The following is a 27,128-nucleotide window of genomic DNA, read 5'->3' on the forward strand; positions in this document are numbered from 1 at the left end:
AAGACTGAGGTGAGGAGGCATTTTTTCTCTCAGAAGGTATCGAATCTGTTTAATTCTTTACCGCAGAGGACTTCAAAGGCTGGGTCGTTAAGGGCAGCATGGTAGCACAGAGATTAGCACTGCAGCTTCAATTCTGGCCTTGGGTTACTGCCTGTGCACATTCTCCCTGTGTCAGTATGGGTTTCTTCCAGGTGTTCCATTTTCTCCCACAATGCAAAGATGTGCAGGTTAGGTGGATTGACTGTGATAAATTGCCTTTCGTGTCCAAAGATGCGTAGGTTAGTTGGATTAGCCATGGTAAATGGGCAGCGTTATGGGGATAGGGCCTGGGTAAGATATGGGTAAGATGGCCTGTCAAAGAGTAGGTTCAGACTCAATGGGCCAAATGGCCTCTTCTGCACTGTAGGGATTCTATGACTCCAAGTATGTTCAAGGTTGAGATACACTAAGAAGTCTCACAACACCAGGTTAAAGTCCAACAGGATTATTTGGTAGTAAACGCCACTAGCTTTCGGGGTTTGCCCCTGAAAGGGCAAATTCGAAAGCTAGTGGCGTTTAAGAACATAAGAACATAAGAAATAGGAGCAGGAGTAGGCCATCTAGCCCTTCGAGCCTGCCCCGCCATTCAATAAGATCATGGCTGATCTGTCGTGGCTCAGTTCCACTTTCCCGCCCTCTCCCCATAACCCTTAATCCCCTCTCTTATCAAAAACCCATCAACCCGTGTCTTAAAAATATTTAGTGAGGCAGCCTCCACCACTTCAACGGGCAGAGAATTCCAGAGATTCACCACCCTTTGAGTGAAGAAGTTCCTCCTCAACTCCGTTCTAAACCGCCCCCCCCTTTATCTTGAGGCTGTGCCCCCTAGTCCTACTGTCTTTTTTGAGCGGAAAGAGTCTCTCCACCTCTATCCTATGCATCCCATTCATCATCTTATACGTCTCAATGAGATCTCCCCTCATTCTTCTAAACTCTAACGAGTACAAGCCCAGTTTATTCAGCCTCTCCTCATAGCTCAACCCCCTCAACTCCGGTATCAGCCTAGTAAACCTCCTCTGCACTCCCTCCAAGGCCAAAATATCTTTGCGCAGGTGCGGCGCCCAAAACTGCACACAGTACTCCAGCTGCGGCCTCACCAATGCCCTATACAGCTGCAGCAAGACCTCCCTACTTTTATATTCAATCCCCCTCGCTATGAAGGCCAGCATCCCATTCGCCTTCCTGACCACCTGCTGCACCTGCAAGCTGGGTTTTTGCGACTCATGCACAAGGACCCCGAGGTCCCTCTGCACCGTCGCCTGCTGCAGTTTTTCGCCACGTAAGTAATAGTCCTTCCTACCATTATTCCTACCAAAGTGGACCACCTCACACTTGCCAAAATTAAATTCCATTTGCCATTTCCTGGCCCATTCGCCCAGCCTATCTAGATCCTTCTGCAGACTCTCCACACCCTCCGCACAATTTGCCGTTCCCCCAATCTTGGTGTCATCAGCAAATTTCGACACCCTACACTCGGTTCCCTCCTCCAGATCATCTATATAAATGGTAAAAAGCTGAGGCCCCAGCACCGACCCGTGGGGCACTCCACTAGTCACCATCCGCCAATCCGAATAGCACCTGTTGACCCCCACTCTCTGCCTCCTATTTGACAACTATTTGGTTTACTACCAAATAAACCTGTTGGACTTTAACCTGGTGCTGTGAGACTTCTTACTGTATCTCAACCTTGAACATACTTGGAATCATAGAATCCCTACAGTGCAGAAGAGGCCATTTGGCCCATTGAGTCTGAACCTACTCTTTGACAGGCCATCTTACCCAGGTCCTCTCTCCCGCCCTATCCCCATAACATTTACCATGGCTAATCCAACTAACCTACGCATCTTTGGACATGAAAGACAATTTATCACAGTCAATCCACCTAACCTGCACATCTTTGCATTGTGGGAGAAAATGGAACACCTAGAAGAAACCCATGCAGACATGGGGAGAATGTGCACAGGCAGTCCCCAGTACCCCAGTCCAATGCCGGCATCTCCACATCAAGGTCAAGATAGACAGATTTTTAATCAATAAAAGAAAGGAATCAACCATTGTGGGGATGAAATGGGTAAGTGGAGTTGAGGATTATCGTATCAGATTAGTCATGATCTCATTGAATGGTGGAGCAGACTCGATGAGCCAAGTAGCATACTTTTACTCCTACACCTTATTGTCTTATCATGGGTGATTAGGTGTGTGAGGTGGTACTTCCATCAAAAGCCTCATTCTGACTAAGGGTGCCCTCCCCTCATGGACCAGATACCTTCTGTCAGGGTCTCAGCTGATGTTATTACAGTCAGGTCACAGAATGGAATCCTGGCTCAATGCAGCAGAACTTTGATTTTTTTTTGTTTTGAGATGTGTATGAGCAAAGTCACAGGGCAGCCAATTAACTTTTAACAAGAGGATAAAACATTTACTAAACATGAAAAGATTGACTGTAACAGGACTCCTTCATCCCACTTATATCTTCACAGATGTACAGTGATTTTTTAAGGATAACACAAATTAATACATATATCTAATGATATAATGTTCTCAGTAAGTACACAGTCCAAGCAAATCAACAGGTCAACTGCAGTCAAACATAGAACCCTCTACTGGGGCGGAATGGTGGCATAATGGTTAGCAATGCTGCCTCACAGGACCAGGGACCTGGATTCGATTCCCAGCTTTGGTCACTGTCTGAGCAGAGTCTGCATGTTCTCCCTGTGTGTGTGTGGGTTTCCAGCAGTTGCTCCAGTTTCCTCCCACAGACCAAAAGATGTGCTGGTTAGGTGCATTGGCCATGCTAAATTCTCCCTCAGTGTACCCGAACAGGCATCGGAATGTGGCAATCAGGGGATTCTCACAGTAACTTAATTGCAGTGTTAATGTAAGCCTACTTGTGACACTAATAATTAAACTTTAAAGGTGCCATCCAATAGAACTTATATATATTTCTCATCAAATCCTCCATATGTTGATCACATTGTGAGCCAACCAGTCTCACTGGAACTCTGGCTTTCCCACGAGATTTTCCAAACTCCATCCTCAGAAAAAAAACACATACCTTGGAATTTTCTCCCAAACAATGCTTTCCTCTCCGATGCCTCATCGAGGATCCACTTTCACAATTACAATCTCTCCTTCCAGTATTCCTCTATCCTGAATTGCCACTAGCATTCAAGCTTAGACACAACCTCTCAGATACCCAGCCAAACCAAAAGAACATCACTGCTTCTCAGGCTGTATTAAGGTGTTATTAACCTTAAGATTACTTCAGATGTCTGGCTTCCCATTAGCTGACTTCACCAGCTCTATCTTTCACTGGCCGCCTCTCTCTCTCTGCCCCTTCTCCTAACTTCCTTTAACAGTGCCTTGTTTGGATTCTGGCTCTTTGTCCCTTTGGCATCAGTTTTCCAGCAGCTTCTCTTTTCATCCCCTGGTCTCTGGACCATTTTGATAGCTTCTCGGACATTTTTCTGCCTTTCTCCATTTTTCTACCTCCTCTGGTAGTTTCTATGAGAACTGCTTTCTTCTCAGACACCTGCGGCCTGATTCTCCCATTCTGACACGCACATTTTTTGGCGCATAGGGTTAGGAGATGTGTGTGTCGACCATTTCAAGGGATTCACGCCTACATACCCAACGCATGTGCATCTCCCACTGGCGGAAAGCAGGTGCAGTCAAGACCATGCTGGACATCAGTGGGAAGACAAGGTAAGTGATTTAAATTTACTTTTAACCTGTTTTAAATGTCATTATCAGACCCGTGACTGAATTCTCCATGTCCAATAGCATCTCTCTCCCCGCCAGGGGTATTTCATTCCCGTGGGATTTAGAGTAGTTTCCCATTTGCAGGGAACTAGCAAGAGATCCCTCTAGAATGAACGGGGGGTGTGCAATCAGGGCCCCTAGAGGGTTGGGCAGTGGGGGGGGAGGCTGGTCTCCCTGGGCACGGGCACCCTGGCACTCCCAAGGGGCAAAGTGCCCATGCTCAGGAGGCACCTTGGCACTGCCCCACCAGGCATCAGGCAGTGCCAAGGGTGGGGCCTATTATGGGTGAGGTCTAGGGAGCGATTGGTGGGGATGGGGGGCAGGTGTCCCACTGCAGATAGGATTGGTCAGGACTGGAGGGAGGCCAGCGATTGAGGGTCGTGGTACTGGGGGACGGGGGTGGGAGTGGGTCGGGGCCGGCCGGGGAATGCTTGTGAAGGCTGCAATCGGCCTGTGGGGGTATCGCAATTGAACTGGCCAGCAAACTGCAGTCTGACAGTTTGGGACCACTGCGCATGCACAGAGGCTCGGAACTATCAAACTCTGGCAATGAATAGGCCCTATCCCCTAAGCTTTTAATGATATTCACAGTTGTGACCTCGGCAGTGCACAGATTGTGGGAGATTTGAGTCTGAACTCCCACTGAAAAAACAATCGTGACTCACACCATTTTTCCCGTCAATTCAGCACTTAGAATTTGTTTGGGAGAATCGGGCCCCTAGTTCCAACTAAATCACAAGTATTGTGGTGTGAGCTCCTGGTTGCTAAGCAACAGCTTAGACTTTTTTAACCTGAAGGATTCCTTTTATGTTGTAAACTTAAATTACAACATAAGCACAATTTGAACTGAAACCAAAACTTCCATGCAGGTGCCTCTGTTTAACGTGAAGCTAATTAAAGTTTTAAACCTTTCTTACACAGGAACACAAAATTAAACTTACATAAAGCCATATATTATTTTTAAACCCACAAATACAAATATACACTATTTAAAACTACCCTTGTCCCCTGACACTGAAGATCTCCCCCAAACTATCCAACCCTCTCTCCGCTGCTCTCCCCCCTCTGCCCCGCTACCCTCCCCCAACAACTACAACAAGGCATCCCTTACCTTCCCCTCCCTGGGACCCCTGCCATTCACCTTCACTCCGGGCTCCCTGCACTTAGTCACAGGCATGGCCTGTTGCAAGGACTTTTCCACGACACTGCCAAGGCAACTGGCCAACAGTTCTCTAAGCCAGGACTTCCTCCCAAGTGCAGATGGAAGTCCCACCTGCTGTCAATAAATGCTCATTTAAGTGTAAAATGTCAGCGGGCCTGTCAAGAGTCAACAGGGATGTGTTCCTCACCCTCTCTCTAGATAACATGGTCAAGTCCCCGCCATCTGAAAGGTTCAAGCCCCTGTGTAATGATTATAAGAACCAAAATATTTAAAAATGGGCGATAAATATCTTAAATTTACCCTTTGTCATTAGGTACTAATAAGTCCTCCAATAAGCAGCGTCCAAGGTAAAATATTAAATAGGCCTTTACTCAAAAAGCTGAGGTGAAGCAAAGAATTATGGATATGTTTATTCATGTCTTTTCTCCCTTTTCGCAACCTGGACTATGAACTTGCAAAGAAAGTACAAGAAATTGGATGAATTGTGCTTGTAGATTATCATTCGAAGCACGATAGGAATAACTCATGTGAAACTCAAAGTACAGTTTTAAATGAAATCCATCTGAATCCAACTCCTTCTCTCTTTAAGTGGTAATAAAAATCTGTATTTCTATCAAGTGTAATGATATATAACTCTAGGAAGAGGGTTGTTTGCTGTCAGTTTGATGTCACTGTATAGAATATTTTTTTGTGTGATACATGCAAACTGCCACTGAGTCTCATTCAAGCAGTTACACATCTATTGCTCTGCTCACTAGCCTGTCCAATACACCAGCTTAATAGGAATAAAAAGTGGAAGGTGGTTTCCTGTGGGAGTTGCATTTGAGGCTGGTGTGTATTAATGAGTTAAATATTTAAAGCTGTGAGTTTGCTGATTGATGTAAAGTCAACAAAGTTACTTAACTTGCCACTTATCACAGATCATCAAAAAGGATTACCTCTGTGAGTGTACTCTGTCTTTACAGTTTTAAATGTGTAACCTGATAGATCAGAGGCATGCCATAAGTAAACATGTTCTGCATTAGACTTTGCTCCAACTGTAGCATAAATGTAGAATATTGTTGACAGATGTTATTCCGATAGCCAGCAAACTGATTGCAAATTTGGTAATGTTGGGTCTTTATCCTAAAAGTTTCTTTTAATGTTTATTTTGTTAGTGCCACAAGTAGGCTGCAATGAAGTTACTTTGAAAATCCCCTAGTTGCCACATTCCGGCAACCGTTCGGGTACACTGAGGGAGAATTTAGCATGGCCAATGCACCTAACCAGTACATCTTTCAGACTGTTGGCATTGTGTCATCGTGCTGCCCATATACCGTGTTGTGCTGAACAGGCAAAATGTTATCAAATTCGTTTTGAAATAAGGATACTGATAACCAGGTGAAGATATTAAACTCCATTATTAGCAATTAACCCATAGACCAAATTGATGAGTAGAAAATGAAAAATGAAGGGAAGGTCTGTCTTTCGATCTTTACCTTGCCTTCCTGGAGGACCTGGACCACCACTTTCTCCAAATGCACCTGTTAAGCCTCTCCTTCCAATTAGACCAGGGGCACCTGCTGGACCATCATAGGAATCACCGGGTGGACCTTTTTCTCCTGAAACACCTGGAAAGCCCGGAGAGCCAAGTACTCCATTTACTGAAGGTCCAAGAGGTCCTGGAAGACCTTGGTCACCAAAGAATCCTTGCAAACCTGAGAAGAAAGAAGCTGTAAGTTAGTTGTACTGCTCCCATCAACTGCTGCCATGCTAAAAGTTAAAGCTAAATACAGGGCAATAGCAGACCATATTGTATTATTGTCTGATGCTTCTCTCATTCCCATTGCTGTCTTTGCTCAGTATTTCTGCCACCCTCCCAGATGTCAGTGTCACAAGCGTCTACAAAAGCACTGTTTCAGCAAAGGTCTCCAACAGTTTGCCTCTGAGGTGCCATTACCTACTCCAAGTATCGACATGTTATCAATCTTCGTTAGCCCCATGCTGCCTGTTTTTCAAACATTGTTAATCTATCCAAATCTGACTGCTTTCTTCCTACAATGGTACCAGTAGGGAAGACTTGTTGCAAGCATTGGTGAGACTGTACATGGAGTTCTGCATACAGTTTTGGTCTCTTTACCGAAGAAGGGATATACTTGCAGCCCAGTGAAACTTCTCTGAACTGTTCTCTGAGATGAAGAGGTCGACTTGTGAGGAAAATTAAGCAAATTGTACCTCTGCTCACTGGAGTTGAGAAGAATGAGAAGTGATTTTACTTTAACGTATAGGATTCTGAGGGGACTTGCCAGGATAGATGCTGAGAGGATCTTTCCTCTCGTGGAAGTGGGGGTGGAATCGAGAACTGGGGGCCACAGTTTAAAAATAAGGGGTCTCCTATTTATGGTGGAGATGAGGAGGAATTTCCTTTCCCAGGAGGTTGTTAGCCTTTGGATTCTCTTCCACAGAAAGCAGTGGAGACTGAGTGCTATTAAGACCATAATCAGATCAGCCATAAACTTACTGAATGGCGCAGTAGGCTCAATAGGCCAAATGGCCGACTCCTGCTCCTATTACTTTTGATCTTATTACTATGCTTCCAAAAATATGGCAGTGCTTTTGTGCAAACATATGATTAAAAATGTCATCAGCAACTCTTACTTTGCAGACATAATGATAACACATTTTAGGCTAACTACTACATTTCTTTACTATTTCAACAGAGCAATCACCCTATACTGAAATTGGTTAAGGACTTTGTTAAAATAGCTGGAAACAGGGAATGCATTACAAAAGTGACCGCATGTCAATTGGTTGTAAAGCTCTCTGGAACATTCTGCTGCATCAATGCAAATCATAAATCCTTTCTTACATAATACAGTAATTGAATGTTTAATGCGACACCTTTTTTTTCTCTAATTTTGCCTCAACTATAAGTGCTGTAAAATGCTTTCTCAAATGCTTGATAGCTTTTCATTGTCTCACTTCAACACACCTTTTCCAGTGTGAGCGTTGACAAGATATGCAACCAACATAACCAACACTGATCCTGTCCGAATCACAGCTGTACATATGCATAAAGGCTCATTAAATAGAGCCGTAGAATCCCCACAGTGGAGAAGGAAGTCATTGGGTCCATAGCGTCTCCACCAACTCTCCGAGAGAGCATCTTACCCAGGCCTGCCCACAAATCAAAGTGAAGAACCAATGTCCTTTAGGACAGATACCTTTAAGTTTGTAAAGAGGAGGAGAGTGGATCAGATATGTCAAGAAGTAATGTTTAAAATGTGCTGAATTTGTGTGTGGAAAGCTGATAAGATTGTGAGGGGAAAGAAAAGCCAAGGAAAGTAAATAATGCCACAGTTTCTGCTCTTGGGGAAAAATGTGTGTGTAGGAGATTGTGATAAGTCTTGGATTTACAAAGAATGTAGTGTGCAAGAGCTACATGTAGGATGGCTTATTTGAAGCAGGGTAGTTATTTCATTTGGAAAAAGGGGAGTGAAATTTAGATAGTATAATTAGAGCAAAGAAGGAACTTTCTATTCAGCAATGGTCACAGTAAGTAAATATAAAGAAAGGGGAAGGAACAAAGATTGGGAGATATAGTGAATATGAAAAAAGAGAATGAAATAGTTAAAGAGAAAGAGAATGAAATAGTTAAAGAGTAAGAGAAAGAGATAAGAGAGAAAAAGAGCTGGAGAAGACTAAAGCCAATTGTACTTTTCAATTCCCACTCTTTTAGACAAATTAATTCATAGAATTCCTACAGTACAGAAGGAGGCCATTCAGCCCATCAAGCCTGCACTCACAACAATCCCACCCAGGCCCTATCTTCACAACCCCATGTATTTACCCTGCAAAACCCCTGATACTAGTTTAGCTTTCCTTGCTAGGGGCAATTTAGCATGGCCAATCCATCAATCTTTGGACTTTGAGAGGAAACTGGAGCACACAGAGGAATGTGCAAACTCTACACAGACAGTTACCTGAGGCTGGAATTGAACCTGAGTCCCTAGTACTGTAATGCAGCAGTGCTTATTACTGCGCCGCCCCCCAATTCAGCTCAATCTTAGAGCCATAACATGGAACTCTTGACCTGAATTCTTCAGAATTATTTCACACAGTGTGCTTGAAAACTGAGCTCAAGGGGAGCTATTGCCAAAAAGCTGGAACAAAAAAAAATCCACCATACAGAAATAAATGACTGCCTTTATTTGCAAATACAAATGCTTTAGCATTTTGAAGCCAAAGCAAACTCAGTGGCAAAACTGGCCAAAATTTTCCATTTACAAAAAGTAACCAGATTCTAAATTATAATTCAGAAATAATCAGATTCATGGTACACCCAAAATCAAATGATCTAGCCTGATTTCCCAAATCCCTTTCTCTTTGCTAAAATAAAAACAAAATACTGCAAATGTTGAAAATCTGAAATGAAAACAGAAAACACTGGATAAACTCAGCAGGTCTTGCAGGATCTATGGAGAGAGAAACAGAGTTAGCATTTTGGATTCAAATGGTCCTTCTACAGAGCAGAACCTTTCTCTTCCCACCTGGTTCTCCATTATGCAACAGCAGGCCCGGTTCGCCCGTCAGGCCTTTAGACCCATCGAAGCCAGGTTTCCCCGATCTGCCAGGAATTCCTGGAGTACCCTTTGACCCTGTGGAAGGAAAAAGAGAATGGGTGAATTGCAACAAGCATGCAATGCAAACCAAAACTGCAGCAAGATCGGAACTGTTAGATAGGTAACTGCTTTACTTAGCTGGATTTTCATCCTCGAGGTGGGTAGCAGGAGTTGAGAAATTTCAGGGATTATGGCCTCAAAGCGTGGCCAGTTTAAGTTTAAGTTTATCCATTAGTGTCACAAGTAGGCTTACATTAATACTGCAACAAAGTTACTGTGAAAGTTCCCTCGTTGCCACATTCCGGTCCCTGTTCATGTACATTGAAGCAGAGTTTAGCATGGCCAACACACCTAACCAGCACACATTTCGGACTGTGGGAGGAAACTGGAGCACCCGGAGAAAACCCAAGGAGACATGGGGAGAATGTGCAGAGTCCACACAGGCAGTGACCCAAGACAGGAATCGAACCCGAATCCCTGGCACTGTGAGCAGCAGTGCTAATCACTGTGCCTCTGTGCTGCCCTTGGGTTGGGCCCACTGCCCCTGAGCGGCAGCCACAAAGGCTACTGATTGCAGGGGCAGGCAATTTAAAAGGTCCACTTTGGTGTTCTAGTACTTCATTGCAGTTATAATAAAAACAGAAAGGCCATCGTCCCACACATCATCCTCAAGATAAGGGGGAGGGGGGGGTGGTAGTTTAGAACGGAGTTGAGGAGGAACTTCTTCACTCAAAGGGTGGTGAATCTCTGGAATTCTCTGCCTGTTGAAGTGGTGGAGGCTACCTTGCTAAATATATTTAAGTCACGGGTAGATAGGTTTTTGACAGACAAGGGAATTAAGGGTTATGGGGAGAAAGTGGGAAAGTGGAACTGATCCACTTCAGGTCAGCCATGATCTTATTGAATGGCGGGGCAGGCTCGAAGGGCTAGATGGCCTACTCCTGCTCCTATTTCTTATGTTCTCATGCTCCATCCATCTTCCCCTCATACCCTCCACTCATCCCTTGATGGCATCCTATACCCTGTATGCAAAATTAAACCTCTGCATCCACTGTCATGGCCCTTCATCCCTCCATGACAAGCTTTGACATTCCCATGCAAATTCATCAACTATACGCTGTTTAGAATGAATAATGAACCCCATCGTGATGATAGGATGCATTCAAAAGGCTTTTTAATAGTTCATTCTTAAAAACTGCTTTCACTACAGGCCAATCATTCAGACCTTTTAAATATCAGAAACTGTAAACACTCGAAACCTCTTTATCTTGTGTAAATAAACATGCTGAAATTGACAGAAGAGATCATGACATAAGAACTGTCAATCAACTAATATTTTCCACGGGGAATCAGCCTTTTCAGCACGCTCAAAAAAGACAGTAGGACTAGGGGGCACAGCCTCAAGATAAAGGGGAGGCGGTTTAGAACGGAGTTGAGGAGGAACTTCTTCACTCAAAGGGTGGTGAATCTCTGGAATTCTCTGCCCGTTGAAGTGGTGGAGGCTGCCTCGCTAAATATTTTTAAGAAGCGGGTTGATGGGTTCTTGATAAGAGAGGGGATTAAGGGTTATGGGGAGAGGGCGGGAAAGTGGAACTGAGCCACAACAGATCAGCCATGATCTTATTGAATGGCGGGGCAGGCTCGAAGGGCTAGATGGCCTACTCCTGCTCCTATTTCTTATGTTCTTATGTTCTTATGTAATGGATGTCTCTTTTTTCAGCCAAGCCTCATTATGCATTCTTGGCTTGGGATGGGTGGGGGAAGCATTGATAAGACCTTTTGAAACTACCTTTCAAAAGGTTCCCTCATCTAGGCAATGGGTCATGACACCATTGAAGGGCTATGAACTGGGACTCTTTGAAAAGCTGGCCATGACTCCATGAATGCGGTGTACTAGGACATGCCTATCCCTACAATGGAGCTGTCCAGGTTGGAAGTGCAGGGTGCTTGAACCAGCTCTCACCCTTCAACAGCACTGCTGAAAATCGAAAACCCCGGGAATAGGGTCAGGAATCCTGGAATTGGGTCCTGGACACAATTTTTGTCACTTCATGAGGTCTCCCCAGATTCATGGAAATCCAGCACGTGGATTCTTTCTCTTGTATATAATATGTTAATAATAGTGGATAGATTACAAGGCAATGACCTAACCCTAGATTAAATGTCAAAACTTTAACTCAATTCTCAATTTCTTGCTTTTGAGTAATTCAACCACATTGTCATTCATTCTGTTAGATCTGTTTGTTGCTCAAATTAACATATTTTTAACATATAGTTTACAAGCCTCACAGCCACTTGTTCTAAAGTGCAATATTGTCACTGGACTTAATTAAAGCTAAATACCTGGAGGCCCTGGCATTCCTTTTGGGCCTGGTGGGCCTGGGACACTTGGACATGAAGAGTCACCTGCCAGAGAAGAAAGATATTTGTGAATAATTAATATAATTTGGGGCAAATAGGATCAAAGGTTATAGGGGCGAATGGGATCAAAGATTATGGGAAGATAGCAGGATTAGGCTATTGAGTTGGACAGTCGACCATGGTCGTAATGAATGGCAGAGCAGGTTCAAAGGGCCAAATGGCCTCTTCCTGCTCCTATCTTCTATGCTTCTATGTAACATATAATCACACAGCTGTATTAATTCCTCACAGCTTGCAAATATAACTTCAGATAATATTACAAAGTATACTACTGTATAACCTGAAACTGATAAACTTATTCAATTCAGGTTATGCTTAATCAGGATTTTTTGGTTAAGATTTCTGTATGGATTAAGAACTCTGTACACAAAAGAGTCAAGGAAATGATGGAGTTTAGAAAGATGAGGGGGGATTTCATTGAAACTTACAGAATACTGCAAGGCCTGGATACAGCAGACGTGGAGAAGTTGTTTCCATTAGTAGGCGAGACAAGGACCTGAGGGCAAAGCCTCAGAGTAAAGGGACGATCCTTTAGAACTGAGATAAGGAGGAATTTCTTCAGCCAGAGTGTTGTAAATCTGTGGAATTCATTGCCATAGGAGGCTGTAGAGGCCAGGCCTCTATTTAAGACAGATTAACACAAGTTCTTGATTGGTAAGGGCATCAAAGGTTACAGGGAAAGGGTGGGAGAATGGGGTTCAGAAGTTTATTAGCCATGCTGAATGGCACAGCAGACTCAATGGGCTGAATGGCCTAATTCTGCTCCAATATCTTATGGTCGAAAAGGTAGGCTTTGTGATGGATCTTGAGAATCTGGCATCAGGATCAATATCTTTTAAGGGATAAAGATATTCGATTCTACATACAGAACCAATATGCCATATCATAACAATGGCAAGTCTTGAAATGCCGTGAAAAAGGAAAATACCCCTTCAGAAATTCATTCATACATTCAAACAAAGAACAAAGAACAACCCAGCACGGGAAACAGGCCCTTCAGCCCAAAGAGCCCGTGCCGCCGCATCCTCCTACACCTACCCTGCCCTGCCATTCATATGTAGAAAAATTATATTTCTCCCTGACATTGGTTTACGCTCCTTGGTGGCTGCACTTTGATAAAGTAGGGACTGATACCATATCTTGAATTTCAGAAGACGTTTTAGAAAATATGGGTTGGTACATAAGTGCAAAATCATAATTCAGATATATTTATTATCAAAATATAGCATTGACTATTTTGACCCAGGGGAACTGATACAGAGAATTTCAGCTTTTCAATACATTGTCTCAGACAGATTTCTGTTACTGAGGCAGGCGCGTGTCAACCCTGGAAACAGAGGTTAGATGACCTCAAGGACAGCTGTGTGCCAGGGTGGACTGGTTTAAAGACTCTCCTTAGCTCTTTGGGACTTTGACCCAGTGATATTAAAGGTATCAAGCCTTTTATCCCTCACACCTCATATGCTCTCCTACCCGCTTCCATTCCCACCTCCATGCCAACCCATGTCCCCATAGACACAATGTCAACTTATGTGCTCACCCACCTCCTTAATGGCCCTTCACATTCTGCATGTTAACCTGTGCTCCTTCCATGCCCATTCACCCAGTGTACAGTATGTAGAGCACCAGTAAACTATTTAATAAATGGCATGTGTGGAACTGATTAGAAAAAAATCCAACTCTTGGAAAAAAAAAATTCTGCTGTTCTTTCAATCCTATAAAATGCCAATCAGACAAACCATTACAGTAACAATAAAAAGGTTTCAAACATTTCATACCTCTTAATCTTGTGCACATAAACATTGAGACAATGATTAAAGAGATCACAACTCATTAGAACCATATCAAGCAAAGTCAACAGTTCTCTCCAATTGTCAGAATAGAACCCACTCCCCATGCCGAGGTAATCTTTTATGAGCCTGGGCTCTAAGCAAAACATACATAATGAGGCCATCCAGTTCCGTTGGAAGAGTTCTTACACCTGCCTTCATTATAAATGCCTGACAGTGGCAAACTACCACTGACAGAAAAACAACAAAGGAAATGGCTCAAAATTAAGCATCAAAACACAATGAGCCAAGAACTCACCTTCAGGCATAGAACATATGAATGTATGAATGAATTTTTGAACGGGTATTTTCTTTTTTCACGAGCATTTCAAGACTTGCCATTGTTATGATATGGTTCATTGGTTCTGTATGTAGTGCATACTGGCTGAGTTGGTGTGAAGGGGGTATGGCGGAGGGGGGAGGCATGAGCATGTGAGGCATGAAAAGGTTAAGATGAAAACATTGGCAAACCTTTTAAGTAAGCCTTTCAAAAGATTTCTGAATCAAGACAATAGTTTGCAACACCTCTGAGAGACAATGAACCTTAGTCCTCAAGAGATCAGCTTGACTCCATGACAATTGTGGTGGGGTACATAATGCCTACCTCCATAATGGAACCAAACAGATTTGGACTGTACAGTATAGGTTCACTACCTGTACAATTTCCCATACCAGTGAAAATTGTCGGTATCGGGATTAGGGGCAGGAATCCTGGCATCAGACTATGCCCACCATTTTAAGAGGCTTCTGGAAACAGCCCAAATCCACGAAAATGTGGTCCATAGCCCTGCGGTTTCACAAACCTGCATTGCAATGGAGTAGTATTACAATTGCCCTACATTACAGTCAGGCTTGCAGTCCTATGTTACATTAATTTCCTGTTAAAATCAATCTTTTTATGACACTTGTAATGTAGTAATTAAAAAATGTTTCACATTGGACTATTTCAGATTTCATTACCTTTTATGCCTTTTTGGCCTCTAGAACCTCTTTCTCCTGGAAAGCCTGTCTCTCCCACAGGACCCATTTGACCTTTTGGACCAGGATAACCCAAACCTGAGGGTCCGGGTGGTCCTGGACTACCCCCACGTCCTGGAAACCCCGGTAGACCTTTGTCCCCTGGAGGTCCTTGCTTTGTATCACCCTATGGGAAATATAAATACAAAGGCAATTAAATATTTAAGCTTCAGTATCAAGATAAAAATGATGAAGAATGTCTTTTACCTTACATGTCAGAAATCAGTGGGGCGGGCAATTAAAGTCACCCGGATTAATTTTACCTATCTTGGATCCAACAGGGTCTGATAGGTTCCAATTTTCACCAGCTTTCCTGAGAAGGCAGACAAAATCACAGCTCAAAACCATCCGGGTCCTTTTTAACATATGCATGTCTGGTCCTGATGGTGCCATCAGGTGATGACGACAGGTTTTACTAGGCAGCTTGATTGGGAATGAGTTTCCCCACCAGGCCAACCCAGCAAGGAAGAAGATTTGAGCCAAAAAGATGTTAAAAAAAAAAGCATTCTACTTTTGTGGGAGACGCTGGGATTTCCAGCACCTCATTTCTAACTGACCTCTTGGTGATTACATACATCAGTTTTGAACAGCACTCTTCAAGTTCTTGGAAATGGCAATTTGATGACCTCAATGTCTCCTATTTTTCATCTGCTCAGCTTCCTCATAATGTCAAATCTTCGGTGCCCAGAATTTTCTTGGTTGACAATGCAAATGATATTTTTCACTAACAGGTTGCTCCTGTCAGTCCAAACAGACACTTTGCCAAACATACATTGCATGTGAATTTCAATGCCAGGTATCTAGGTCATAAGTCTCAGTGATTGGCTGATCGAATCAGACAACATGTTCCTTCAATTGTGTATAACAGGCAAACTGCAGATCATACTTAACCATCCTACACTTGCAAAACCCGAAAGAAAATGTCCACTGCTGAATAATCCTGAGTGTGCCAAAAGCAACACCAAAAAAAACAACCAACTTAAGACCATCAGCTGAACTCATATTGTGGCTCATTTACGTCTGCTAGAATTGAAATATTATCATGGGACCAATTCCCCACAAAAAGAATATGTCCAGGCCTTACACCTTTTATGAATGACCCAGGAGCTTGGTGAGCCTATAGTTCCCCATACCTTTCACCATGACAAAGCTTTGGCCAACTTGCCAACCAATTAGCATTCTTTTCTCTTGTAATATAAATTGTTGTGACTGTTTGAAATTTGGGATTCTTGTCTTTGCATTCCTGATGAATGCAAGATGAAAAGCTTCAGCAACATGTCCCCCATTTCAAAAATATTCAACTAATGTTTTCCTGATGATTGGTGGGCACCAGAATTGGAGACAATGTTCCAAATGATCTCTGAGCAGAAGAATAATATGGGCCCCTAATTTTATCTGCTTCTTTGGCACAGAAGTGCAGATGGATGTAATGTATGGGCTAGAAAGGTGTTTCATCAGGTCACCATTCCTTTATCCAAATTTTGGGAATAAGTTATGCCCTCATACCTGGTAATGACAACATGCACATGAGAAAAATGTGTATCATGATTTGCTTCTGATCATTTGTTCCTTGGAATGTGGGAATAAAGAATGACGATGCAGAGAGAATTTAACTTTTAATAGGCCTGTTTTGGCAAAATAATTGTTGGTGCAACTGAAACTAACTGTATGGATACTGGCAATTTTTAAAAAGTACTTGTTCCTTGGGATCATTGTGATGAAGGGGCACTGTGTTAGTACGATTTTCCACCCTTCCAGGCCCCTCAACCTAGAGGGGTAAAACTTACTCAAGAGATCCTCCTGCTTTTCTGTTACAGGTTTGGGAAAAGACCAAAAGAAATCAGGTAAATGAAATTGAGGAAATCCTGTGGAAATTCTATCCCGGGATGGTTCACAATCAAGAGACTGGGGTGGCCACTACAATAATGAAGAGGATGAAGGTGAGATATTATACGGGCTCAACCACAAACAAGCTCTCATTTTCAATTACAATCTCCTTTCGCTTTGCAGCGTCGTCCATTTTGTCATTTAATCCCTTATGCCTTCCACCCCTGCAGAACGCTTCCCTTTTGTTCCCTCTGTGCTCACTCCTCTCCTGACCCCCACCATACCCCTTCCTTGCTTCTGTACTTGCTCAAAACCCGTTACCTCTCTAGCATGTGGTCATCAACCAAATGGGCAAGATTTTACCAACTTCCAACCCCATCCCTCCAAGGTTGGTTTAGGAGGCGAGGTGGGGGGAGCAGAGTTAGCTGGGGCAGCATGGTGGCACAGTGGTTAGCACTGCTGCCTCACAGTGTCAGGGACCCAGGTTCGATTCCAGCCCTGGGTGACTGTGTGGGTTTTGCATGTTCTCCCCAGGTCTGTATGGGTTCCCTCCAGGTGCTCCAGTTCCCTCCCGCAGTCCAAAGAAGTGCAGGTTAGGCAGATTGGCCACAGTAAATTACTCCTTAGTGTCCAAAGATGTGTAGGTTTCATGGATTAGCCATGGTAAATGCTTGGGGTTATGGAGACAGAGTGGAGGGGAGGGCCTTAAGCAGGATGCCCTTTCAGAGAATCATCACGGCAGGCTCAATGGGCCAAATGGCCTCCTTCTTCACAGTAGGGATTCCATGAAAATGCCGGAGAGCACCATGGGGAGGGTTCCCCAATGCACTCCTACTGCCGTCTTAGTTTACCAATGGTGGGAACAAGAATGGCTCCTTACCTAAATAAAAACCCAACCGAGGGTCACCTTCCCAGGTCGCTGGAGGTTGGTCAGTGGCAGAGTAAACCAGTGTTGTGTGGGAAGGCTGCGTGTAGGCCTCACGGTGGTGATGCAGTTAGACCACTGTTGGACAACTTGCAGCCCAGGGGCCACATACAGTTCATCTGGGTTCTGAGTGTGGACCATGAGACATTTTGTTCACCCTTGTCCATGCTCAGAGTTGCCTCATTAATTTATTTCCTTACTGTTATGACTGAAATGATTTGCACATAAAGCAAGGGCAAGTGAAGTGAAGTGCATGCTGATTGCTCACTACATTGATACTGAGAGATGTGTGCTCCCTCTGCATCCAAAGTGTAACTATTTATTTTGTTTTTGCCATCTGAAGTTGACGATAATTCTATCAATAAATAACTGATTAAGCATTTTCTGTAACTTATGAGATATTCATTGCATATTAAATACATTCAATCTTGTTCATGGGGTCATGGTTAGAGAACAAGCCTGATTTCAATCTTGTGGCCCACTGAGAGGAAAGTGGGCCACCAATGCGGTCCACTCATTAGCCTAGATTGTCCATTCCTGGGATAGATCAACTGGGGAAGGACACCACACAGTAATGGCCATCTCCACAACCACATCACTGCCTCTGGAGGATACACCCCTCCAATCATCAGGATCGGCCTGCTTTGTGCCTCCCTCACCTCAGCAGCGAAGCGATTTGACTTCCCCCTCTGCGAAAGGGTGACTTCTCGTTCTCTTTACAGACCTGCAGGGGTCACCTCTTGGTGACATTGCTGAGGCTGCAGAGTTGCCTGCCCTCTGGCTGGGTCATCATTGTGAGGAGCCAGCCTGCCATCCTTAACTGGACAGAGGGTCTGGTGGTAATGTCAGGACTTACCGCAGCCACTAAAATCCCCACCTTTAGCTCTGCTTCCCCCTCTTCAGTTGCTGTCTGCCCAGCTGTGTATTTCCAGTATTTTTTGTTTTCTAATATCAGATTTCCAGCATCTGCAATGCTTTGCTTTTGAAATACTTACTGTAAGTCCAGGCGGTCCCATGGGGCCTGAATTTCCAAATTGACCGGGTTGCCCTGGTCTTCCTAAAACTCCTCGAGCACCTGGATCACCTTGATTTCCTTTCTCTCCTATTGAAGAAAGAGATAAAAAAATTCAGTATCTGCAGTATGCAGCATAGGTAACAGTAATTATAGAGGAATTAATGATTGTACATGAAGTACTTGCTACATTTCTGTGAGTTTTGAGATACATGGCATTCTAGAAATGCAAGCATTTCCCTTTCTTCCAATGCAGCTTCTCATATTATTGGGCAGGTATTTATGAAAGAAGTGTGTTTTGCAGAAGATGTGACCTGCAACCTCTTACACACAGTTTGTCCCATCCAAATGTTTTAATTTTCGGTTAAAGCATTTCTATGTATGTCCCAACATAATTGTTTGCCCTACAAGTGGCCTATTTTAGAAAATGGCACTCTTCCATTATGAAATTCTTACTCTCACTCAGCTGATTTTTTTCATAATAAAAAGAAGAAAAAGGTGAAACAAATCAGCATTTCAGGCAGCATCTGCAGAGAGAGGAACATTTGTTCTTTTTCCCACTCTGTACACCTCCACTCGCTGAAAACATGTAGCATCCCAAACCTTTCCAATTCTGATGGAAGGATAATGACCTGAAATATTGGACAGGACTGGACATTCATAGAATGTAGAAGGAAGCCATTCATTCCATCCATCAAGTCTGCACCGACCACAATTCCACCCAGGCTCTATCCCCTTAACACCATGTATTTACCCAAGCTAGTCCTCCTGACATAAGAACATAAGAAATAGGAGCAGGAGTAGGCCATCCAGCCCTTCGAGCCTGCCCCGCCATTCAGTAAGATCATGGCTGATCTGTTGCTGCTCAGTTCCACTTTCCCGCCCTCTCCCCATAACCCTTAATCCCCTCTCCTATCAAAAACCCATCAACCCGCGTCTTAAAAATATTTAGCGAGGCAGCCTCCACCACTTCAACGGGCAGAGAATTCCAGAGATTCACCACCCTTTGAGTGAAGAAGTTCCTCCTCAACTCCGTTCTAAACCTCCCCCCTTTTATCTTGAGGCTGTGCCCCCTAGTCCTATTGTCTTTTTTGAGCGGGAAGAGTCTTTCCACCTCTATCCTATCCATCCCATTCATCATCTTATACGTCTCAATGAGATCTCCTCTCATTCTTCTAAACTCTAACGAGTACAAGCCCAGTTTATTCAGCCTCTCCTCATAGCTCAACCCCCTCAACTCCGGTATCAGCCTAGTAAACCTCCTCTGCACTCCCTCCAAGGCCAAGATATCTTTGCGCAGGTGCGGCGCCCAAAAATGCACACAGTACTCCAGTTGCGGCCTCACCAATGCCCTATACAGCTGCAGCAAGACCTCCCTACTTTTATATTCAATCCCCTTCGCTATGAAGGCCAGCATCCCATTCGCCTTCCTGACCACCTGCTGCACCTGCAAGCTGGGTTTTTGCGACTCATGCACAAGGACCCCGAGGTCCCTCTGCACCGTCGCCTGCTGACATTAAGGGACAATGGCTAATCCATCTAACCCACACATCTTTGGACTGGGAAGAAACTGGACCACCCAGAAGAAACCCACACAGACTCAGGGAGTATGTGCAAACTCCACAAAGACACAGACCCAAGCCGGGAATCAAACCCAGATCCGGGTGCTGTGAGGCAGCAGTGCTAACCACTGTGCCACCGTGCTGCCCCATTCCTGCCTGAAGTGAACAGGACCTTTTGCTGCTCCATTAAATTTTCTGTTCCATCCCAGATGATGCCTGTGACAGGCAAGACTGGAAAACCTAGGCTGTTAACTCTGTTTCTCTCTCCATGGCTGCTGCTGGACCCACTGAGCATTTCCAGCATTTTCTGGTTGCATTTCAGACTCCCAACATCAGCAGTTTTTTTTTTCTTCATTCAAGGGGTGTGAACATCACAAGCAAGGCCAGCCTTTATGATCCATTTGTAACTGCCCTTGAGAAGGTGGTGTTGAGCCACCTTCTTGAACCGCTGCACTCCACATGGTAGAGGTACACCCACAGTGCTAATAGGAAGAGAGATCCAGGATTTTGACCCAGCGACGCCGAAGGAATATGTCCAAATCAGCACGATGTGTGACTTAGAGGGGAACTTGCAGATGGTGGTATCCTTGTCCTCCTAGGCGGTAGAGGTTGCAAGTTTGGAAAGCACAGTAGAGTGAGCCTTGGCGAGTTGCCGCAATCCATTTTATAGATGACACATACTGCTACCACTGTGTGGTGGACACAGTGCAGATTTAAGGTGATGGATTAATAGGGCTGCTTTGTTCTGGATATTGTTGAGCATGTTGAGTGTTGTTGGAGCCACACACATCCAGGGTGGAGTGCATCCCATCAAATTCCTGATTTATGCCTTGTAGCTGATGGTTTTGAGGAGATAGGTGGTGAGTTACTTACTGCAGAATTCCCAACATTTGAACATCTCTTGTCAGAACACTATTTAAATGACTGCTCCAGTTAGTTTCTAGCCTTTACTAACACCAAAATATACCAGGAAATTGGAGTAGAAATATATCTGTGCCTGAATGTAGGCAGATGACATTTTCTCTTCAGCAAGTTCTCTGGATAGGTTTATGGACGAAAAGGGATTGGTATAGGCTAGTGGGTCATTGTTTTTGTAACTGGTCGGCGCAACATCGTGGGCCGAAGGGCCTGTTCTGCGCTGTAATGTTCTATGTTCTATGTTCTAAGTTCTCCAGTTCATTTTGGTAACATGGATTTGGGCTGAAAAAAATATGGGGGCAATTTTCCCACTCACCACACCTGCTATAGATTTTCCTGGCCAATCCTGGAAAAATTAGGTTTGCACCCAGCAAATGAAACAGTTTGCAATCATCATTTCATGTCCCTTTTTACTGATGCAAACTGGTGTTGGGGTGGGCATGTCAGTTGTCACAATGAGGGACCCATTGTGAGGATCCTGATGCTGGTGACCTGTATCAAGGAAGGGTGGGGAACATGATGCCGATGGAGCCGGGGGGTGGGGGGGGTGGGGGGGGGGGGGTGTCTCACGGTGCACCATGAAATTGGGGCACCTTTGCAAAATGGCGCCCAAGCACTCTGAAGTGGGGCTCACCAGCATGATTATCTCACACACCTAGATGGATGCATTCTCCAATATGGGCTTTTTGTTGAGGGAATCTGCAATTGGACACAACTGCTTTACACAAACATCAGTGGCACAGTTATCAAGCACAGGGGTAATGGATGACTGGGACATTAGAAACTTGGAGAATAAAAAACATTTAAATTCAGGATTATATACAGATAAACAATTTCACCTTACATTGCCTTCACAGTGTATCTTAACCTCAAGGTTAAGCAAGCAATTGTAGCTTTGTCCTCAATTGCAATGAACACTATACAAATATTCATTGCAATGCAGATTATAACATCTGTAGCAATATATTGTTAGGGACCAGGTCAGAAACTCCAAGACATATTATGAAGTTAGCCTAGACTCCAACTATTTTTGACTTTGGCATTAATGTTAGCTTAAGATATTTTGCTCCATGTGTGATTTTATTGACCCACTAGGAAATGTAATTTAAAACAAACTTTATTGGACAATACAGTTTAACTATAACAAACAAAATTAGCATTTTTTTTCCAATTTAAATATTTAAACATAACAACGCATCATTCCTAACTGTTAGCTATCTCTATTAGTTCCAATTTATGTAATATCCCATAGATGTAAACTCCTCTTCAGACGCAGTCTCAGACTCTCAGACAGCAATCTCTCGAAAAAGACCTGTCTTCATACAGTAGAACTCCAGAGAAGGACCTGTCTTCACACAGCAGAATTCCAGAGAGAGGAGTTAAAAACACCTCTTGCCTTTTATGGACTGCTGGGGAGAGATACCTATTTTCTAGCAGGCCCCTAACATCAATTTCCAGAGAGAGAGAGAGAGCTACTGCTCTATACAAATTAAAACAGCAACTGCCTACTTTTCTCTCTGTAAGCCTGAGTTTTCTTCTCATCAATCAATTTAATTAAACCCTACTCTGAAACCTCAAGGAGCAACTCAACAGTAACAAAACTCCATTAACTCAGATTAAAACAAACACTCCAATAATTAAATGTAATAATTCTTCTGTATTGTCAGCATGTGTGGCTACAGGTATTGGAAATTCAGCTCCGTTTTAAACAGAGTTGAATCTTAATATCACCTTCACAAGAAACATGACACAAATTCACTTCGTAAAGGCATAGTATAGTCACAATATTTAATTATGCCTTAGTGGGAAACTTTAGGTGGTTTAAACAATTTAATGTAGGATTACCTTTTTTTGCCGGTTGACATGGCATTCCTCTCTGGCCCTTTGCACCTGGAAAGCCATTGTTCCCAGGAGGTCCCTATGGGTATAAACAATGACACTCAGATTGAGAACTGGCATAACCTAGTTTAGTTTTGGGTCATGTTCTTACTCTTCTTGAATTAAGAGACTGTACTGGACAATGAAAGCGATCATTGGCAATCTCCTTGGTATCTGATATGCCATGAATTAGACACATCTCAAAGTCATCTCTAAATTGTCTCAACAATGCAGATTGCTTTCAATAATAGGAAAGTGCTTCTATGGCAATATACTGTCATCCTCAGATATGATTAGATTCTGGATAAATTCTAACAATATATGCCCCGTTGCCAAAGGTTTTATACTATAGATTGATGCCAATTTGCAACTTGGATGAGCCAGTTCAAACATCTTTCATTTACAGATTTAATCCCTTTAATCAATGTTAGATTTAAACCAAGACCCCAGTTATGAAGGACAGTACTGTCATCCAGTATTTGCAAACACCATTCTCACCAAAGTGTTGATATAGAGTTACAATCACAAGGTACAATATTCAACACACCTATTAGAATCAAAATATCAAAGCACTCAATGTTTTATTTCCGATTTACAAGAATCCTTTCCCAAATAAACTCAGGATTCAGACAGTATATGTATTGTTCCTTTTCAAACATTATAAATAACTGTTTCAGATAATTTATTAATATTATGCTCACAGTAAGTCCTGGCAATCCGTCTGATCCAGGTGCTCCACAGTCACCCTGCTCTCCCTTTCTTCCTGGATTTCCAGGATTTCCTTGAATGCCTGGAACACCTGGATTTCCTGCGGGTCCTGGACTACCCGGGGTGTAGGCACAATCCCCTAGATCTCCTATCCAACAAAAGCCAAGTCTTAATATAATGGAAAGTAAATTTAGCGAAAATATTCCTTGCATATCTGTTATTTAATCATTCGACTTATTTTTGGTCTTGGTTAGTGAAATTCAGTCCATATCCACCAATTTAACACAATGGATGGGATTCTCTGGCTCCAGCCACCATCGGGATTGTTCGGTCTTGCTGAAAGTCAAAGGACTTCTGGCTGGGCCATCACATCCCATCCAACAAAACCGGAAAATCCTAGCCTACGGAATTTGACTAAAAGAAAGTCATTAAGTATATTTGCAGTGGAGTGTTCAATGATGTCTTAACACTTACCTTTTAAACCCGGATTTCCTTTTGGACCTGGAAGTCCTTCGTGACCCGGTGGACCTGGCAGCCCTGGAGAACCCGGTCCTTCACAAATATAACCTATACTTTCATCCAGACAAAATAAATCGTCAGTGTACATTTCTGTTTGGCATTGTTACAATTTTTGACATGTATTTGGGATTATTTTCGAGGTTTGTATTTCAGTAACTAGCTCCGCTGTTTCCAGTTACATTTTCATTTTGGGAATCCAGGTAAGACAGTCTAGAGGAAATTTTATTTCCCCATTCCTCTTCCCCTGACACATGCTAAGGATGTCCCAATAGGGAATACTAAAGGCTCTAAGATGGTCACTAGCCAGGAAACACAAATAGGGCAAACTAAAAACAACATGGCATAGGACAGCGATAACATAATTGGATGCTTGCGGATCTGATGAAGTAACTGTGATTAGTCACTGCAGTGTGTCTTGTGGATAATATGTACTAAAACCACTGTGCGTGGCAGCTAGAGGGAATGCAAATGGACTCCTGTGCCAATGAAGCAATGCTTGATAGCATCAAACTTCTTTAATGTTACTTTGGACACAATCCTTTAGATATTTCCTGACATAAACTTTGTAGATGGTGGAGATGGACTGAAGGATCAGCAGGTGGGAATGCAGCCTCTCTCTACTCCCAAAATGATATTGTTGACATGATATTTGAATCATCGATAGTCACAGGTAGGTGCCTTAAGACTGGAGACTGGCAAATGTTGTGCCTTTGTTTAAAAAGGGCTGCAGGGAAAAGCCTGGGAACTACAGGCCAGTGAGCCTCACATCTGAGGTGGGTAAATTGTTGGAAGGCATTTTGAGAGACAGGATCTTAAGGCATTTAGAGATGCAAGGACTGATTAGGGACACTCAGCATGGCTTTGTGAGTGGAAAATCATGTCTCACAAATTTAATTGAGTTTTTTGAAGGATAACCAAGAAGGTAGATGAGGGCAGTGCAATTGATGTTATCTACACGGACTTTAGCGAGGCCTTTGACAAGATACCACATGGTAGGTTGTTGCATCAAGTTAAATCTCACGGGATCCAGGGTGAGGTATCTAAATGGATACAAAATTGGCTTCTTGACAGAAGCCAGAGGGTGGTTGTAGAGAGCTGTTTTTCAAACTGGAGGCCTGTGACCAGCGGTGTACCTCAGGGATCAGTGCTGGGCCTACTGTTATTTGTCATTTATATTAATGATTTGGATGAGAATATAGGGGGCATGGTTAGTAAGTTTGCAGATGACACCAAGATTGGTGGCATAATGGACAATGAAGAAAGTTATCATCAATTGCAACGGGATCTTGATCAATTGGGCCAGTGGACGAATGGCAGATGGAGTTCAATTTAGACAAATGTGAGGTGATGCATTTTGGTAGATTGAACCAGGGCAAGACTTTCTCAGTTGATGGTAGGGCGTTGGCGAGAGTAACAGAACAAAGAGATCTATGGGTACATGTTCATAGCTCCTTGAAAGTGGAGTCACAAGTGGACAGAGTAGTGAAGAAGGCATTTGGCATGCTTGATTTCATCAGTCAGAATACTGAATACAGGAATTGGGACATCTTGTTGAAGTTGTACAAGACATTAGTAAGCCCACACTTGGAATACTGTGTGCAATTCTGGTCACCCTATTATAGAAAGGATATTATTAAACTAGAAAGAATGCAGGAAAGGTTTACTAGGATGCTACCAGGACTTGATGGATTGAGTTATAAGGAGAGACTGAATAGACTGGGACATTTTTCTCTGGAATGTAGGAGGCTGAGGGGTGACCTTATCGAGGTCTATAAAGTAATGAAGAGCAATAATAAGGTAGGTAGTCAATATCTTTTCCCAAAGGTAGGAGAGTCTAAAACTAGAGGGCACATGTTTAAGGTGAGAGTGGAGAGATGCGAAAGTGTCCAGAGGGGCAATTTTTTCACACAGAGGGTGGTGCGTGTGTGGAACAAGCTGCCAGAGGTAGGAGTAGAGGCGGGTACAATTTTATCTTTTAGAAAGCATTTAGGTAGTTACATGATGGGTATGATGGGTATAGAGGGATATGGGTCAAATGCAGGCAATTGGGATTAGTTTAGGAGTTTTAAAAAAAGGGTGGCGTGAACAAGTTGGGCCAAAGGGCCTGTTTCCATGCTGTAAACCTGTAGCCTCTATGACTCTATGACCAATTCAGTTAAGGTTGTAGTTAGTGTTAGCTCACTTGGTGGTGGACTTGACAATAATGACGGACGGCATCAAAGAGGCAAATTGTTCTGTATTTTCCTGTTGAAGATGGCTATTATTTAGTACTTATTTGGTATGCCCAAACTGTTATTTGTCAGCCTAAACTTCGATGTTTTCCAAGCCTTGCTGTAATCTGGTCATTGAGTCGTACAGCCCAGAAAAGGCCCTTCGGCCCAACGAATCTGCAGTGACAATAACTACCACTAAAGTCGCGCGAATCCCATTTTTCGGCACTTGTCCCATATCTTTGAACGCTATGATGCTCATCCACAAGGAGGCTATTTCATCACTGGAAGAGTTATGAATGGAATTGAACACAGCAAACATCCCATTTCTAAAATTCTGATCATTAATGAAATGGATAAAGGTGGATGACTGAGAACACTGCTACATGTAACTCATGCGGTGAATCCCTGGGGCTGCAATAACAGACCTTGAACAATCAGGTTAGTGAGGACAAGGTTAAGTAGGCTATCTTATCATGTACCCACCTGACCCAGGCCCTGATCTGGCAGCCATGTAGTTTAGGACTCAGATAGCATGTCAATGGTAGTGGCACCAAAGCAAGCTTGAAGGTCCATAGACAGAGTATACTTTGTGTGTCTACTTCCTTCAAATGGGGTCAAACATGGAGAAGTCTTCAGTTATCAGCTGCAGCACATCGTAAACAGAAGGACTCTTCCTAGATATTGATTGACTTGACATTCTGGGATCCAGATTGAATGCTGTGGACACCAAGATCA

The 27,128-nt window shown here is 43.3% G+C and overlaps 1 protein-coding gene across 1 annotated transcript in view; it reads right to left on the reverse strand.

Annotated features, from left to right (window-relative positions):
• LOC145341258 (uncharacterized) overlaps positions 1-27,128 on the reverse strand; it is a 183,085-nt gene that overhangs the window by 49,368 nt on the left and 106,589 nt on the right. Inside the window, exons 21-28 of the mRNA XM_080186185.1 lie at positions 24,136-24,228; positions 23,655-23,809; positions 22,921-22,993; positions 18,579-18,685; positions 14,775-14,958; positions 11,908-11,970; positions 9,493-9,600; positions 6,442-6,660 (exon numbers count right to left, since the gene is read on the reverse strand). Of these exons, the coding sequence (XP_080042311.1) occupies positions 6,442-6,660; positions 9,493-9,600; positions 11,908-11,970; positions 14,775-14,958; positions 18,579-18,685; positions 22,921-22,993; positions 23,655-23,809; positions 24,136-24,228 (1,002 nt within the window). The remainder of the gene's footprint in view (positions 1-6,441; positions 6,661-9,492; positions 9,601-11,907; positions 11,971-14,774; positions 14,959-18,578; positions 18,686-22,920; positions 22,994-23,654; positions 23,810-24,135; positions 24,229-27,128) is intronic.

Source organism: Carcharhinus amblyrhynchos, chromosome 3 (genome assembly GCF_965287045.1).
Source record: "Carcharhinus amblyrhynchos chromosome 3, sCarAmb.v2.hapA, whole genome shotgun sequence".
In the NCBI taxonomy this organism is placed as follows: domain Eukaryota; kingdom Metazoa; phylum Chordata; class Chondrichthyes; order Carcharhiniformes; family Carcharhinidae; genus Carcharhinus; species Carcharhinus amblyrhynchos.